A 16,765-nucleotide genomic window follows, 5' to 3' on the forward strand; every position below is an offset into this window, starting at 1 on the left:
CTTAGCCACAGGTATAAAAGCTCTTCTGAATGGAGTAGAAGAGAGCGCAAGTCTGTGATCTCTTCTCGAAACACACTCTTTTGAGGGATGTGTTACGGTTCCAGGGGTACACTTAGGACCGATCGGATATTGATCCCTTCCACTTCTACTATCCGTTTCGGTTGGATTTTTGAATTTCGTAGGTCTGGAGTTGGGTTTTCTTTGTCCATTGCTTGATTTAAGTTAGGTGCTCACACCTTGAGGTACTGTGCATTGGTAGGTGGATCTCTCCCTTGGCTTATTCCATCTCTTTCCTCAATTCAAGGCTTCCTTAATTGATGGATGTTAGCTTGAAGGGCCCTTACTTTGCCTGCTTGGATCCTGACCATGTCTGTCTTTAAGGGGAGTCTTTTGGTTCTTTGTGCTTCCTGTTTCTTCATGGCATAATCTCCTTTGCATATTTCTTTTCAAGGGTCTGGTCATGGAGTGCAATATGTCGCCTGCTTTGGTTTTGTTTCATGTCGAGAACAGAAGGCTACTTGTCGCCTGTCTTCATATTGTGATAGAGGCCTGGCCTGATCTTAATTGGGTAGTAGTTTAACAGACCATTCTTCATCTGATTGGGTTTTTCAGATATTCCTTTTGTTGGTCTAAAATCAGATGTTTGAATATCCCATGGCCAATTTAGTCTGTGCTTAAAATCTCACAATAGTGGGATGTTTTAAGACTGCAGAGCACAGAAGGTTTTTGGTCATGGTTTGCAAATATATGTAAATCAACATAAACAAAACAAGTTATGCTAATAAGGATGCTCTAGCCTACCAGACCACATTTACTAAGAGCATTTGAAGTAGTACACATATTTGTTGCTAAACCACGTAAGGAAGGAAATAAGTAAACTCTGAGCTTCAGAGAAAAAGTGAAACGTCATAATGCTGGTTCTAAGATTTCTGGTCCTCCTGATATCTAAACGTAGAAGGTGCGACCGGTCCAACCTGCCCGATGCACTGGCCATTCTGTACGGAGCCCTTGGGTGTCACCTGAAGCGCGCTGCTCTTCAAGAAGATGGGGGTACCTCTTCTTGAGAAATTACAATTGCCTATTTCTTATTTCTGAAATGTCTAAAACGTGATGAGAGCTCTCACATTATTTGAGACACATGTTTCCATTGGCTAGGGTACCTCCTATGACCCGAGAGATGGCAGGCCGTCCTTTACACACAGCAGAGCATGGTCATATTTGGGGTAAAAGAAGGGGTTTCCTTAAAGATAATATTAAGAAGGAGTAGTACCTGGTAAGAGCTCCAAGTCTGATCACCAGATGATGCTGGTGTGTTAGCACAGGCTTTGATGAGGCAGAATCTATATGTAGCCAACCTACCTGTGGTGGGCTGGTAAATATGATTTTTATCTACATATTCTATCTCATGAGTACACTGTGCGAGCAGACAATCCCCACCTGGCGATTTTTAAGATTACAATTGTGTCCCAGGTTCATTCTAAGCTACTTTACAGGAAGACGTACAATGAGGCAGGATGATTGGTTGGAAAGTTATTTTGAGGACCACATCTGTTAGATCTGTGGAGTACAGGGATTGATGCTCACGTTCTCACTGACCATGTCAAGGCGTTTGGCCAGGCCCCCTGAGAGACTTCACACCATACTTAGTGGGTGTCATCTTCGACCATACTCTGCGCTCAGTTCCCCCGTGTCCAGAGCATGCAAGGTCCAGCGGGTGCCACTCGCAGGGCATGGCCATCGGAAGGTCTTTCAGTAGAACCAGCTCAATATGTGGCCAGCTCTGACCCTGCAGCCTTTTCAGAGCAATCTGGCAGACACTTGATCGACTTCACCCCATCAGTACCTTCCCACCAGAAGTGAAACTGTCAACTTAACTGACCCTACCAAGAACATCGATAGGTGAACCTGGCAAGCAAGGGACTCACCAGCGAGCACCGCCAGTAGTGTTTGGAAACCCAGGTGTAGGTGCAAATACTGATCCATTTCCAAAACCCAGTACCTATGCAATGCACTGCGTGTGACCTGGTTCTTGGGTTTGAAGCCCGTCTTGGGTGAGGCTGAAGCTTAGCTCCTGCGCGTCTGCCCTCCAGGCTCTGCAGAGTGAGGCTGCCTCTGTGATAAGGCGTTTCTCCTGCACGTCTGCCCTCTAGGCCCTGCAGAGTGAAGAATGAACAGGAATGGAATAGGGGAGGCTCCTCCGTTGGAGCGAAGAAGCGTCGACCCGCCAGCTGCGAGCACAGCAGGCATGCACGAATAAGTAACATGGCATGTCAATGCCATTTTACTTAAACATCGCAGTGCGAGGGCAAGAACAGGGATGATTCCTGTAATTGCAGGATTACTGCTGCCTCTTCAGTGCGCATGTCGAGTTGGTCGGCTCTATTGCTATGGCCAGCCTGACATGCACACTGTACACCCAGTAATACCACACCTTGTGAAACAGCCGTGTTATTGCTGGCACGGGCCCCCAGCCTCAAAATGAGTGCCGGGTTAGCCTGCTCCCACCAATCCTGGAGCTGCTCTCAGTATGAGAGCAGCTACAGGATTCGTTGTATTGGTGTCCACTGAGCAGGAAGGAAGTCCTTCACTTTGCTGCTCATGGACGCCAATTGGCGAGAAAGCTTCGCACCGGGGAAGCAGTATATGGTGAGTTTGGCTGCGTAGCGCCCACCATATTTTTACAGTTGTAGCCACCACTGGAATGTAAAGTTGTCTTCCTATTCTCAAAGGTGGCATTAAGAGTCTGCCTGGCAAAATAAACAGTTTCACCACAAAAAAACGGGGAAACATGTTTTGAGGCGAGCAAGTGTTTGTTTTCTTTTGCTAACCACAGTTTATATAATGTTTGGCCGACACTGTACACATAAAGCAAACTGGAGGTGTGTGAATTCTGATCTTAGAGGACCCCCACATTACTTGTGAAATTAATGTAGTAGGCGGGCGTGTATTCAGCCTGGCAGAGGTAGGAAGTGTGCAGCAAACAATGGGTCGATTGTGCATAAACATAAGAATTTAAGGAACAACATAACAGCAAAAGAGTGTTGTATTTGTAAACTACATTTCATGCCGTTTAGACAGTCAAGAGAGAGAGAGAGAGAGAGAGAATGTGTGTTGGTGTGTGTGTGTATGTGTGTGTGTGTGTCGATCTGATAGAGATGTCAGCGAGCAGAGGTCTCATGGGGTACTCTCAATGCCGGGTTTGCAGCCCAAAGCCAGCCATGTCGTGGTTTTTGCGGGGCCTGGATCAATAAACTGAGGCAGGTCCCCACAGGACAAAGACCTCTTTTAGAGGCTAAAGAGAAATGTGCTGCAGGGAAAAGGGAAATGCAAAAAGAACAATTGATGGACAGAAGGCTGATCATTGTCAAACATTCACCCCAGTACAGAGATCTGGGCCTAAATCCATTGCTTTTTTGCTCCCCATGCCATCCCAGTTCAAACCCAGCCATATGCAAATCAGTCTTGACCCTGCGCCCAATGGGAACAGCCCAGCCCGAACTGCCAGGCCAGGTCCTCCCTGGACCGAAAACAAGCATCCTGGTGTCAGTTTTGGGGAATCACCACACATCAGCCAGGCTAGATTGTGTCCTGCGGCATGGAGAGCAAAAGAACGATGGATTAAACCCAGATATTTGTAACTGGGGGTGAATGTTTGCATTGTTCAGCATTCCATCCATCATTTGTTGCTTGCTTTTGTCACCCTAAGTGAGAAGGGTATGCCCAGACGTGGGTCCCTTGCTCACGGCACCACTGAATTCAAACTAGCCTGGCTGATGAGGAGTGTTGCCCCGAAACTGGTCCCAGGATGCTAGTTTCCAGTCTAGGGAAGACCTGGCTTGGCAGTTTGGACTGGACTGTTCCGATGAGGAACAAGGTCAAGACTGATTTGCATATGTCTGGGTCCAAACTGGGGTGGCGTGGAGAGCAAAAGAACAACGGATTAAACCCAGATCTTTGTGACTGGGGGGTGAATGTTTGCACTGTTCAGGATTCCATCCATCATTTATTGCTTTTGCAGAGAGAAGGGGAGCATCTCAGATCCAGCATTTAGTGCTCGTATTAGCTGTGGGTTTCCTACTGGTATTGTCTGTTTTAATAGTTCCATCATTAATAAATAGTGCAAGCTCGCTTTAAAATCTATAAATAAATGTTACAACAGGAAGGCAGGGCCCAGGAAAAGTACAAGGCCTGGGGAATAATGACAACCTCTTTCTTTCCCTACCGCCTCTGTCCACAGCTGTCTTGAGATCTCTCTGGAATATTTATATGTGAAGGGCCATGAAGGCACGAAGGGCAATTAACCTCGGCCTTACCTTCATGTGAAGTAGAGGGAAAGGCCCCAAATCAGGCATCCCCTGCGCCTATTGATGGGAGAAGGATGGTGGGGGAGAAGAGACAAGATGCGGCGAGTGGGGGGAGAAGAAACAGGATGGGCCTGGTGGGGGGAGAATAAACAAGATAGGGTGGTTGAGGTGGAGAAGAAACAAGGACGGGAGGTGGGAGGAGAAACAGGGTCTGGAGGGTGGATGGGAGGAGGGAGAAGAAACAACATGAGAGCAGTTGGGGCGTTCAAGAAACAGGATGTGTCGAGTGGGAGGGAGAAGAAAAAGGATGGGGGTGGGTTGGGGAAGGTAAAAACAAGTGCTGTGATGCAGCCAGTGTTGACCGCATCATAGTATTTAAAAAAACAATAATAATACCTGAATAACATCGTGAGCAGCCGATGGCCAGCGGAGGGACACTAATTAAACTTAATTAATCTGTAGTTGGTCCATGCGCCACCGAAAGAAAAGGAAGTGATGCATGGCAAGCGCTGCCCAATTAGAAGGCAGCAAAGAATGACAACGGTGCACACGAGCCTTTAAGCAAAGGGCTAGTTCCAAGCCCAATATAGAACACAAGAGTCCTGCATGCGGGAGCACATGCACTAGCACATGCTGACGCAGGCAAGTTCGAAAAAACAGTAACCTGCCACCTAAATTGTTGGGGTTGGCAAGAATGCAACACAATGAAGATATCATCATTGTGATATCTTTAAGTGTAAGATATTTTCAGACAAAAGAATTTGTTTAAATTAATTTTTTTAATACCTGCAGATTTTTCTTTTTATGATGTCTGTAGATAGTGTATGCATGAGGGAGACAGAGAGAGAGAAGGAGTGACGGACTGCAGAAAAAACACAGTAATAATAAACTCCCCACTTCCAGGGAACAACATAAATGTGTCTTTCTTTTATCCATGGTGCAAGGGTGTGTGCATTTTAGGGGTGATTGTTTTTGTGCAGGAAAGTGACAAAAACAGTCAATGGAGGTGATTTCTTCTTTCCATGTCTGCTGCAGAATGCAGCAGACATGGAAAGAGGAAACAGACATTTGCAAAGCAATAGGTCTCGCATTTGCGAGAGTTTGAGCTATTGGCATAGTAAAATTGTGAGAAAACCTGCAAAGTACAAAGTGCGTGTTTACGCACCCCTTGCAGGTTTTCAAAACACATAAATAAAAGGCATGGTTATTTACAATGCCAATAGCTCAAACTCTCGCAAATGTGAGACCGAAGTAAATGTATTTTTGTTTTTTTTTAAAGCTGAAGGGCAGGTTTATAAATTTCATTGACTAATGGATATGGCCTGGGGTGGAGTGAACACACAGCACGGTACTGTATGTTCAGCTAGAGACGAGTGTAATCTCCATCTGGAACTTTCCCTACAGGCTAAATGGTATCACATGACAATTCCACAACCACAGGACAGCTTTTAGCGTATTTAATAGAGATGACAGGCTAAATGTAGCTCTCCAACTGATTACTCCAATCGTCGTCAATAAAAAGGTTCTACAAGGCACAAAAGATGGCCACCGTAACCAGCCGTGTGTTCACAACCTTTGTTGGTATAATGTGACGGTGATGTCTAAATTTGATTAAATAACAAAGAATTTTTCTGTATTTGTATGTGGTTTGACTGTTCTCCACTGTCACATTAACTTTTGTACCACATTATTTACAAGGCAGCCTTAAGCCCCTTGTTTTGTGATTTCCATGTGTGATGCATTAACAGACATAGAAGTGACAAAATGGCATTTAAAGACTGTTTATGTACAGGAAGGGGAGACCTTCCTGTACATAAACAATCTTCCTCTGCACGCAGACACCCTTGCACTATGGTGCAAGGGTGGCTGCATTGGCGCTGCACTGCTAAGTGTAGCGCCAATGCAGGGGGAAACGCAATCCTACACCATATTCTCATAAATCTTGTGCTGCCTTGCGTCTCTGAATTGGCGGAGTGAGGCGTTAAGCCATGCCGGCTAACGCCTCACTACGCTTCTTCAGTTGTACATATCCCCCAAGGTTTTGTGTAGAGCGAATCCTGAAGTCATGCATTTCAAGTCCTCGTATAGGAATAATGAAGAAAAAGGAGGGAAAGTGAATTAAAACTATTGTCTAGGATCACACAATTTGGTAACACGGGGAAGCCAGGATTATTGCCAGGTTTTCTGGTTTCACATTTTGCAAGTCTGCAACTAGATGTATATGCTTCCCCTACACCCACCTTACCGCTAATGAGCTCCTACCTACTCCCAGCCCGACCACACCCCGCTGGCATCAATGCGGCCTTCGGCCACATCACAGACCACACTTTTTGGCCCCAGGGAAAATGTTTGCGCGTACCCATGCCTTAGAGCATCTCAGTAAGCTTTGTGCGTTTTCTTTCCTTCAAACTTTTCCAAATGTGCATGTGTGCTGCACTGTACAGTATGCATACACACTTGGGCACGTTTTAAAGCATGTCTGAGCATGGTACTTTGTACTGGACGGGACCAATACACACCCTATCCCAGCAGCACTGGGGGAAGGGTGTGTGTGTGCCACAAAGCTGCCCAAAGTTCACTCCTGCAGCGGAGAGAGATAAAGGGCTGTATTTTAGTAGATATGGTGCTGTTTTGCTTTCTCCCTTTCACACAGTGCAGCAGAGACGCGTTCAGTGCAGCACTGCATTGTCTGCAAAGTGCATCCATGTGGCTGTTTTTAGTTCTTTTAGCATCAGAGGTCTTCTTTACAACCAGGCTTGTATGTTGGTTAAACAGGAGGACGGGCTCGAGTGGTCACAGTTTGCGATGACTTTAAAGTACAACAGGGTGTCACCTGCAGAGAGCAGATTCTGAATCCCTGACACTAGGGGTTCAACATACAGATAGAACAGTAAAGGAGCCAGTCCTGACTCTAGGCCGCACCACAAGCACAAAAGCAAGGCGTGGATTGTAGAGTCGCACCGGGATTCACACACCGGTAACCTGCCACAGGCTAGGATTCAAGCTCTTGTGGTGTTGTGCTCTGAGGGGCTTATTTATGAGCCCTTGCGTCACTTTTGCGCCACAGGTGCATCACTTTTGCGCCGCTGGTACGTCACTGTTTGTGACGCACCAGTGGCGTAAAAAATGAGCCTTGTTGCACCATATTTACAAAGTGACGCATCTAGGTAGATGCGTCAGGTAGATGCGTCACTTTGTAAACCCCTGCGCCACATTATACCCGCGCCAGGTATAATGTATGCAGGGGGGCGTTCTGACGCAAGAAAGGGTCGTAGCAGTGATGCAGTGAAATCTACAAGATTTCACGGTGCCACTTCTAGGATGCAAATGCATCAATATCTTACTCCTGCCTCATGGCAGGCGTAAGACCGACGCAGGCACATTTCACATGGGACTTGCCCATGTGTAATGACCCATTGATGGAGTTGCGTCACTTTTGTGACACACTCCAGCAATGCGTCATTTTTGCACCTACAGATACGTCAGAAATACTGACGTAGCTGTAACTCCTTGCGACATGATGCGCCACACTGTAAATATGACACATCATTGGTGTCGCAAGGAGGGCGCAATGAAAAGTGACGCATCGCTGATTTCTCGCAGCGATGCGTCACTCTCATAAATGAGGCACTGAGTCTTTCTCTGAGGGGGCAGAGGAAGAGGTTTGGGGTGACTGCCCCCAAGCCTGGGGACAGGCCTCAAAGGAGGAGGAGCCTCAGTTATTTTCATCACAGATTTTTGGGATGTCTCTACCACTGCCACAGTTGAGGTTTCAGTGCTGTGTTCCAGATGAAAACCTGAGTGAAAAAGGACAATTATGTTATTTACTTCAAAATAATGCATAGGTTCTGATGCAAAACAATTTTCCATTTGTTGATTCTAAGGAAGGATAGCTTTCACAAGAGTTGTGTTTGATTATCTCAATGATGAAGGAGTTTCACACGGGCCTGACTTGCTGTCCATGAAGTCGATTGATTGATTGATTGATTGATTGATTGATTGAATGAAGTCCAATGTTTGGGCTTTGAAACTGCCTCTGTTGCTTATTTGGTAGTTGTGGGGGTCTGAAAGGAGGTGGTTGGACCTACTTTCCGCTGTTGTCAGTAGTTGTGTCTTCTGTTGTGGTGGCTGTGGAGAGTCTGGCCACCTCTGGTGTCTCCTTTCAGTTGCTCTGTCTAAGCATCTGTAGGTGAGTGCAGTGGATGGATCCGCCGGCAGGGTCTGCCCATGCGCCTCTGCTCCAGGCCTCCCAGCATCCTCACACCTGTTTGAGGCGCTGCTTGAGTCCTCCAGGTGCACACAAGTCTGAGGGGGCTTCCTTCGACTGTTCATTTGTAGTGTGAGTATTACGGGCCCTTTAAGTGTGACGTCATTCTCCTTAAGAGGCCACGTTTAGAACGTGATGCATTATTTCAGCAGGAAGGGTTCATTGTTTTTCCTACCAGGCCCAGCGGGGAGGGTGTATGTGTTGCTGAGTGTGGTTGCTTCTTGTGCTGAAGTTGGGTACATGTGCATCAGTGTGCTTCCGTTGGCTTAGGGTTGCAGAATCAGCTGCTGATGGCACTGCTGTAAAGGATTCTGTATAAATGCCTCTTTGATGAACATGTTTCGCTTCCTATAGAGGGCTGGGTGCCCTTCATCAGGGCATGCAGGGTGAATCCAGTAGTCACAGAGAGCTGTCTTTTTGGAGTGTTGTGTGCTGACACTGGCCGTGGCATAGATGACAGGCCTGCACACACATTTTGGCAACCACCACTGTGATCTGGTGGCCCTATGGTGCACGTGCCATCAGGTTAAGGGTTTCGCACACTGAAGCCAAGGCTTGTCCTTTGGAAGCCCAGCAGGACCTCTGACTCTAAATGAGACGATGGAGCTATCAGTAAACGAGCCCTCTGCCTCAATTTTTAAAAAGAAGAGTGTCGTTGGTTGTAACCAGAGCCACGAAATGACAATAGGATACATGTAAAAAATAAATAAAAAGTTCACAGTAGGGTCACGGCATCCCCCTCCCTGGATGACTAAAAACATCATGGTATTTGATAGACAACTTTTAAAATTTCAGGAATTTCCTTTCTGCATGCAATCAAGCAATATATTATGGGGTATATTTACAATAAAATGTTGGAGCGCAGTGTTACTCCAAAATTGGTAACGTCGCGCTCCAAATACGTTTTAAACTCTGGGATGCACCGTATTTACAAATTACGGTGCACCCCTGCGCTACCCCTGCGCTGGCACTACCCAGGCTGCCTAGCTCCAGCGCAGGCGCCCTTGCGCCATACTGCAAGGATGCCTCAGCTTTAGGGGCGATTGCTTATGTGGAAGAAGGGACACCTTCCTGCACATAAATAATCTTTAACGATGATTTGCTGTTTCTTTACAAAGAGCAAACTCGAAGGAGAAATTAATCATTTCCCCTGGTATCACCATCCTAAGACCAGGTTTTACCTGGCCTTAATGTCTGCCACTGCCTCATCCTTGTAAATCTGGGGCAGCATCAAAAAGCAATGGATGTTGCGGCGGAACGGCCACTGCAACACCCAGTGCACGCCCCTTTGCCGCTGCAGACTGCTGTGGAAAGGGGAATATTTACAAGTTGGTGTTAAACCACATTAACCCCTTCGGTGCTCATGACGGAACGGTTCCGTCATGAGCCACGGTTGAGCTGTGCTCATGACGGAACCGTTCCGTCATGACCACGCCCGCGCAAGAAACCGTCAGCACAGCGGCGGAATTTGCGCAGCATGGAAGGGGTTAAGTTGCTTAATGCCAACTTGTAAATAAGGGGTAGAAAGCAACGCCACCAGAGTGTCCGATAGTGCCCCTATGTTTTTACTGTGCATGCTGCTCGTATTTCAACAACCATGGAATCGGGCAGTCTAACCATTCAGAAGATCCCACCCACGTGATGTTTTTTCATTTTTTTTTTCAGCTCTGCCTGAGATTGCCAGAATGCCCTGCCTGTTCTGTAAGGGAGGAAGGTCGATGACAAACTTACATCAGCCTTGCACGTGTTCCAAACAGGGGTTGCACGCTTCCAAGACCTCACGACTGCAGTGGTCCAAAGGAGTCAGCTTGATCAGGTACCAGGACGAGCAAGGGCCGTTGACCGCACGCGGAACGGCCCTCTTGCTGTCTCTTCCACTCTGAGGCGCGGGACTCGCGCCCATGCCAAACAAAATGGCTGCCCTGGCTGCTCAAGAGTCCCAGTGCTACAGAAGAGGACAGTGTCATGGTTGGACAATGCTGATCCAGGCCTGTCGGAGAGAGGAGAATGGGACAGTGTGGCATTTCCAGGTGTAGGACTACACGAGCCTCCTTCTGGAATAGTAACTCCTCAGGAGGCAAGAAAGATGCCCTTGGAAGAAGGTGTTGAGGAGTCCGTCTCTACAGCTGTGGCCATGGTTGTGTTCCTAATTGCACCGCACAGTAGTTATTATGGATTTTTTCCCTTTATACTCACAATCGCCTGTATGATGCTTATGTTTATGTTTGTTGTGCTCCTACAGCACTCCCTGCAAACCAAGGGCCTCATTTATGAGGTTTTGCCGTAGGGCAGCACCGCAGGCCTTCCTGCTGCACCGCCCTACAGCAAAAGAAAAGGGCCAGAATGCGCCATATCTATTAGATACGGCGCACTCCTGTCCTTTTCCCCTTTACCGGCGCCCAATGGGCTGCCGTGCGCCAACGCAGGCACCTTTGCACCATGGTGCAAGGGTGCCTGCGCTGCGGGGATGATTATTTTTGTGCAGGAAGGAAAACCTTCCTGCTCAAAAACAGTCACAAGAGTCTTTTTCAACTCTCTATATGTGCTTCGGAATGCAGCACACATAGAAAAATGGGATAAAAAGAGAAGAAATAAAGATATTTCTCCTTGTTGTGCCTCCCTTACGCCTCCCACGGGGAGGCGTACGTTTTTTGCACTGCTTCAGATTTACGATTTCTCGTAAATCTGATGCATTATCAAAAAGCCAAGGATGTTGCTGGAAACGCCCACAGCAACACCCATTGCACGCCCCTTTAACGCAAAAAGCTGCGTTAAAAGTAATGATATTTACGAGGCAGCATTAAGCCAAACAAAGTGGCTTAGTGCTGCCTCGTAAATATGGAGCTGGCTCCTGTGCCACCGGAGCGTCACAAAAAGTGAGTTTCTTGAGAGCATTCATTGGAGGAGCAAATGAACTTGAAGGCATGCCGGAATATTTATCAGCGCAGGCTGGTCTAAACACATGATCATATAAGGAGCCTTTTGAGTTCAAAGTGTTTATTGATGGACTGGTGCTGCACTTGCAAGATGTTGTTCCAGAGGCATGGACCCTGCATTAAGAAAGAACAACGTTCCTACCTCATTGCGTTAAAAGACAGTGCATGTTTACTGATCACGGTGCTTGGTGGACCTATGTGTGAATATTAATTTCTGACCATACGCTGTACCTTTCCATCAGTAGACACAATGGTTATAGCTTTAAGCTTGACTTGTTACCACGCTAGCCTACTTAAATTGCCCTTTGAGACTATAGTGGAGCAGTGAAGTACATCGTAGAAAGGGAAGGCGGCCATTTTAAAGTCAGGCGAGGCTTGCAGAAGGAAATTGGAAGGTTACATGTACATTATGAATTATATCCTCTTAGGAGGCATACGCAACTGAAGGAAACATTTGATATTCCCTAAAAGGCTTTTAGGGCTGGGATGTTTACTGTTGTTCTTGCATTTAACCTGATTTCTGTTTTGTTTGCATTCCCTTCTACACTAACCTTTGTTGCATTATTTTTATCATTGCCTTCCTATTCTCCTCCTCTTGAATAATTACGTAGAACTAAATGTTGTAACGCTAAACTTTTTACACTAAGTTATTGTTTATGTTACACTTTTTATTCCTTCTTTTGTCGCCCTTTTTTTTAAGTTCACCAATTTTATTTTCACTTTCTACACTATAACTTGACACAGTATTTTCAAACTGATCTTTGCCAATGTTGTTATTTGGATTTAGTACTTTAATATATTTTTGAACATCAATCAATTTTAATTCAAAGTTTTGCTTAATGTGTTGGTTTTCTCCTGATGAAATATATTGCCTACTTCTGGCTACTTTGTTGTAAACTGTCAATCCATGTACTTCTCGGTTACCTCAAATCAATCATGTGTTAAGTATCAATTTTCTATTTATTGTTCAGTTTCACTGCAGCCTTCATCTCTGAACCCCATATCCCCTTTTCAGGTTTTCACCCACTTGGGTGCAATGTATGAGGAACTTGTATTTCAAGAGTCAATGACAAAACCAATAAAGCTGGCCTTGGCTGGCCACTGTTTTTTATAAACGTATTCTACAGGCCTTGAATGTTAATAAGTAATAAAAAGTCAAAATGTTTCTGTCCAAAGGCGGGTGCATTTCTGTGCCATAAAAATCTAAAAATGAGCCGTCACAAATATAAAAGAAAAACAGACAAACGTGAAATGAAAGCAGAGATTGGACCACCAGCACTGGCATTGAAGTGGACTATTTTTAAGGTGGGTGTGCACAAGGAGATGCTGCAGTGGGTGAAAGGCAGAAGTGAATGATGCAAACAGACAAATGGTTGATGAAAACGGGCCATAAACTCCTGTATGTGTATTACTGTTTTTATTACAATGTTTTGCGACAATATGAGGCTAATCTGTAAAGATGCTGTAGGACAGGTGTAAAATGGACTGTTTATCAGTCCCCATTAAAAATGTTACTTGATGGAAAACGTGTACACATCCTTTTAAAGCGGGATTTAACGAGTCTCTAATTTGGGTTAATGTTTTGGATGAAATGTGCATTCAAAAGCACCATTTCCCCCTTGAGTTTTGAGCTTATTGGGGAGAAGTCCCAAACCTGCCTATTGCAGTGCATTTGGAAGTACTCGGCCAATGGAGGGAGAAAAGTGTGCTTACAAGTTGCATAGTTTGAGAACTTCCTAACATAGCCATCTTCAGTTCTGGGCCCAACCGCCCCCTTTCTGACGCCCTCTTTCAGACGCCCCCCCTTTCAGACGCCCCCTTTCAGACGCCCCCCCTTTCAGACGCCCCCTTTCAGACGCCCCTCCTTCCGCACAATGCTCAGAGGATTTTCCTTAGATGCAGTTGCATTTTCAATCTTGCATTGATTGCTACAGCTGTTGCTTTTCTTATATCTCTGAGAGCTTCTGCCTCCCCCCAAATGCATCTGCAGAAAGATATAAAAATCTTAAGCAACAAAATAAGAGACTGTACCTCAGGGCACTGGAAGTGCCACCCAAAGCCTCCACCATGGGCCCAGACACAGTGAAGCACCAAAGGTAAATCTAATTGCAGTTCATGGTCCCAGACTATAGAGGGCGCTGTCTGTGAACATCCTCCAAAAACAGAGCTCTACTCCTCTTGTTCAACACTCCTTCCGCCTGGGAAAGGAAGTGGTAAAATTCATGCCTGAAAATGTCAGTCAGTCTTTGGAAGTTTAAGTATGTCCATGCTTAAAGGTTGTGTGCAAATGACTTCCATGATGATGTCTCTTGTTAGGTGAGGCGTGCACATAATGTCCATCTTTCAAGTTTGATAACAAAACAATAGGCCGAGCAGCCGATGGGACGTGCAGAGACCCATTTTACGAAAGGAGGGAGAGGTTGAAGGATTAAAAACTGACCATGACCATTCATGAATAGATGGCCACCTGTGCGCATGGAAATAAAGTTTTAAAGGGTTCACCCGGTGAGTGATGTCAGAATAGATCTCAAAGCCCCAGCTGACATCATCAACGGAACATTCTAGAACGCCCTTTGTTGGTGATTATTAGAGATGGGAAGAGAATTGTTTCTCCGATCACAGGGTTATTGGAAGTTGAAAATCTAGAGTAATCAACAATAACTGGAATTGATTCTCCTCCCCTGCTTCTCTGTTCTAGGAATACAAAGACAACTGACTCAGGGTTTCCAGACACAAACCAGAATAGAAAACATTGGCAAGTCAGTTAAAAACAAGGCAGGAATATTAACAAGCAGGACTGCAAGACTGGCCAATGAGTCGTAAGGTGGACACGCTCTAAATATGTAAAATAGACCAGCTACCTCTCGGGATCTACCTACTGTGCTAGATACTGTCCACTTATACTCACGCCTCCCTAGCTCCCCTCCTTTTACCTCTATAGGGCCCGATTCACCCAGGGACATTCGACTCGTAAAGTTACGAGTGGGACCCTTCCGTACTCCGGGCGGAGCCTCCACACTTAGGGGGGAGCCGCTGCACTCGAGGCAGACTCTCCCCACTCGAGGCAGAGCCTCCACACGCAGGACGGAGCATCCACACTCGGGCGGAGCATCTGCACTCAGGGCGGAGCCTCCACACTTAGGGGGGAGACGCTGCACTTGGGGCAGAATATCCACACTCGAGGCAGACCCTCTGCACTCAGGGCTGAGCCTCCACACTCAGGCAGAGCCTCCACACTCGAGGCAGACCCTCTGCACTCGAGGCAGAGCCTCCACACTGAGGCAGACCCTCCGCACTCAGGGTGGAGCCTCCACACTTAGGGCAGAGGCTCTGCACTCGGGTGGAATCGCCGCACTCGCTGTAGACCCGCTGCACTCAGGGCGGAGCCTCCACACTTAGGGCGGAGCCTCTGCACTCGGGGCAGAATCTCCGCACTCGCTGCAGAGTCTCCGCACTAGCTGCAGACCCTTCGCACTCAGGGCGGAGCCTCCACACTTAGGGCGGAGACTCCACACTTGGGGCGGAATCTCCACACTCAGGCGGAGTCTCCGCACTCGCTGCAGCCTCCTCACTCGGGGCAGAGCCTCCACACTTAGGGCAGAGCCTCTGCACTTGGGGCATAATCTCCACACTCGCGGCAGACCCTCCGCACTCAGGGCGGAGCCTCCACACTTAGGGCAAAGACTCCACACTCACTACAGACCCTCCGCACTGAGGGCGGAGCCTCCACACTTAGGGTGGAGCCTCTGCACTCAGGCAGAATCTCCACACTCGGGGCGGAGTCTCAGCACTGTGCACTGCAGAGAGTGCACCGTGCCTAGATCCTGCCTCAAGCGCAGAGACTACGCGCTTGTAACTTTACGAGTCATTAGTCCCTTTCTGAATGCAGACCATACACACTCAGGGCGGACTCTCCACACTTACAATGGAGCCTCCGCACTCAAGCGGAATCTCCGCACTCAGGGTGGAGCCTCCACATTTACGACAGAGCCTCTGTACTCAGGCGGAATCGCCACACTCAGGGAGGAGTCTCAGCACCGTGCACTGCAGAAAGTGCGCCGTACATAGATCCCGCCCCAAGCGCAGAGACTCCACGCTTGTAACTTTACGAGTCATTAGTCCCTTTATGTATCAGGCACTATATGTCTGTGTCTCTCCTGAACCCCTTCTTGTGGGTCTGCTCTGGACACACTGATAAGGTATCCTAAAGCCAAACTGGTTATTTACAGTAATAACTAAACACAGATAAACAAGCCAATCGTTCTGGGTGTCAGAAAACACCCCAAAGTGTTTAAAAAGCAGATTCCTTTTCATCTCCTCCAAGGTATTGATTAAGACTGAAATGTATTATCTGCACTATTCCTTAGTAACAGAGCTGCTTTGTTCCTGCGTTGTGGAGTGAGAGTAAAAGGAATGAGTGTGTGCTGTAACATATGGACCGGATGTCAAAAAAGATGGTAGCAAATCTCAGGGATAGCGACTCCATGCCTGAAGGAACCAACCTTTGCTTTTCAGGGAGTGCAGAGACCCGATTACCTGAAAGGTGGGTGCCTAGAAACAGCCCCTAGTGCTGATGCAGTGAACCACTTGGAAGGCAGCTGACTGTGCCTCAGCCCTACTACCACCATCTTGAAAGCCCGGGCCTACCTGATAGACCTCCAACATGTCCTACAAACGGGACCATCTGTGGCCCTGGGGGTTGGGCAGAGACAAGCCAGAACCATAGCTTGGGTGACCGCTGGCTTCAGGGTGCAGGCACGGTAACACCAGAGCCTTGCAGCACAGGTTTCAGTTCAGTTAGGCTTTTCAGGCATTACCAGTTGTGAGTCCCATCTCCGAGCCTCTGGCTTTGACTATTGGTACCTTTACCGTAGACTCACCTTTCCTGTTGACCTCGAATTATGGAGAAAATTTGATGGGTCTAGACCTATTGAAGAAGTTGCATGCGACCATTTCGTGCTCCCCAGATGCAGTCTATATGACGATTGGACCAAGTGTAGTGACTTCTAAGCAGTGCTTGTCCAAAGATGAGCCCCTTCCTGCTGAGTTTAGGGAGGTGCCAACAACATGGGCTACGGGTGACACAGATGTAGGGCTCTTAGAGATACCTCCGGTTTCCATCAGCGTTAAGGACAACGCTGTTCTCCCTCGCCTCCCCCAGTATAAGATACCGCACGCAGGGGAACGGGCGCTGCTCAAGATTATACAGCATCTGATTGCGTCTGGTGTGGTTGAGGAAACGAGTGCTAATGTGTGCA

General features: G+C 47.2%; 1 protein-coding gene across 2 annotated transcripts in view; it reads left to right on the forward strand.

Moving 5' to 3' along the window:
• Positions 1 to 12,970, forward strand: part of TTLL3 (tubulin tyrosine ligase like 3) — a 191,990-nt gene extending 179,020 nt beyond the window's left edge. For both annotated transcript variants that reach the window (XM_085624279.1, XM_085624280.1), the window contains one exon: positions 10,237 to 12,970. In XM_085624279.1, the coding sequence (XP_085480405.1) occupies positions 10,237 to 10,454 (218 nt within the window). In that variant the 3' untranslated portion in view covers positions 10,455 to 12,970. The remainder of the gene's footprint in view (positions 1 to 10,236) is intronic.
• The last annotated feature ends 3,795 nt before the right edge of the window (positions 12,971 to 16,765 follow it).

Source organism: Triturus cristatus, chromosome 9, assembly GCF_964204655.1.
Source record: "Triturus cristatus chromosome 9, aTriCri1.1, whole genome shotgun sequence".
Taxonomy (NCBI): domain Eukaryota; kingdom Metazoa; phylum Chordata; class Amphibia; order Caudata; family Salamandridae; genus Triturus; species Triturus cristatus.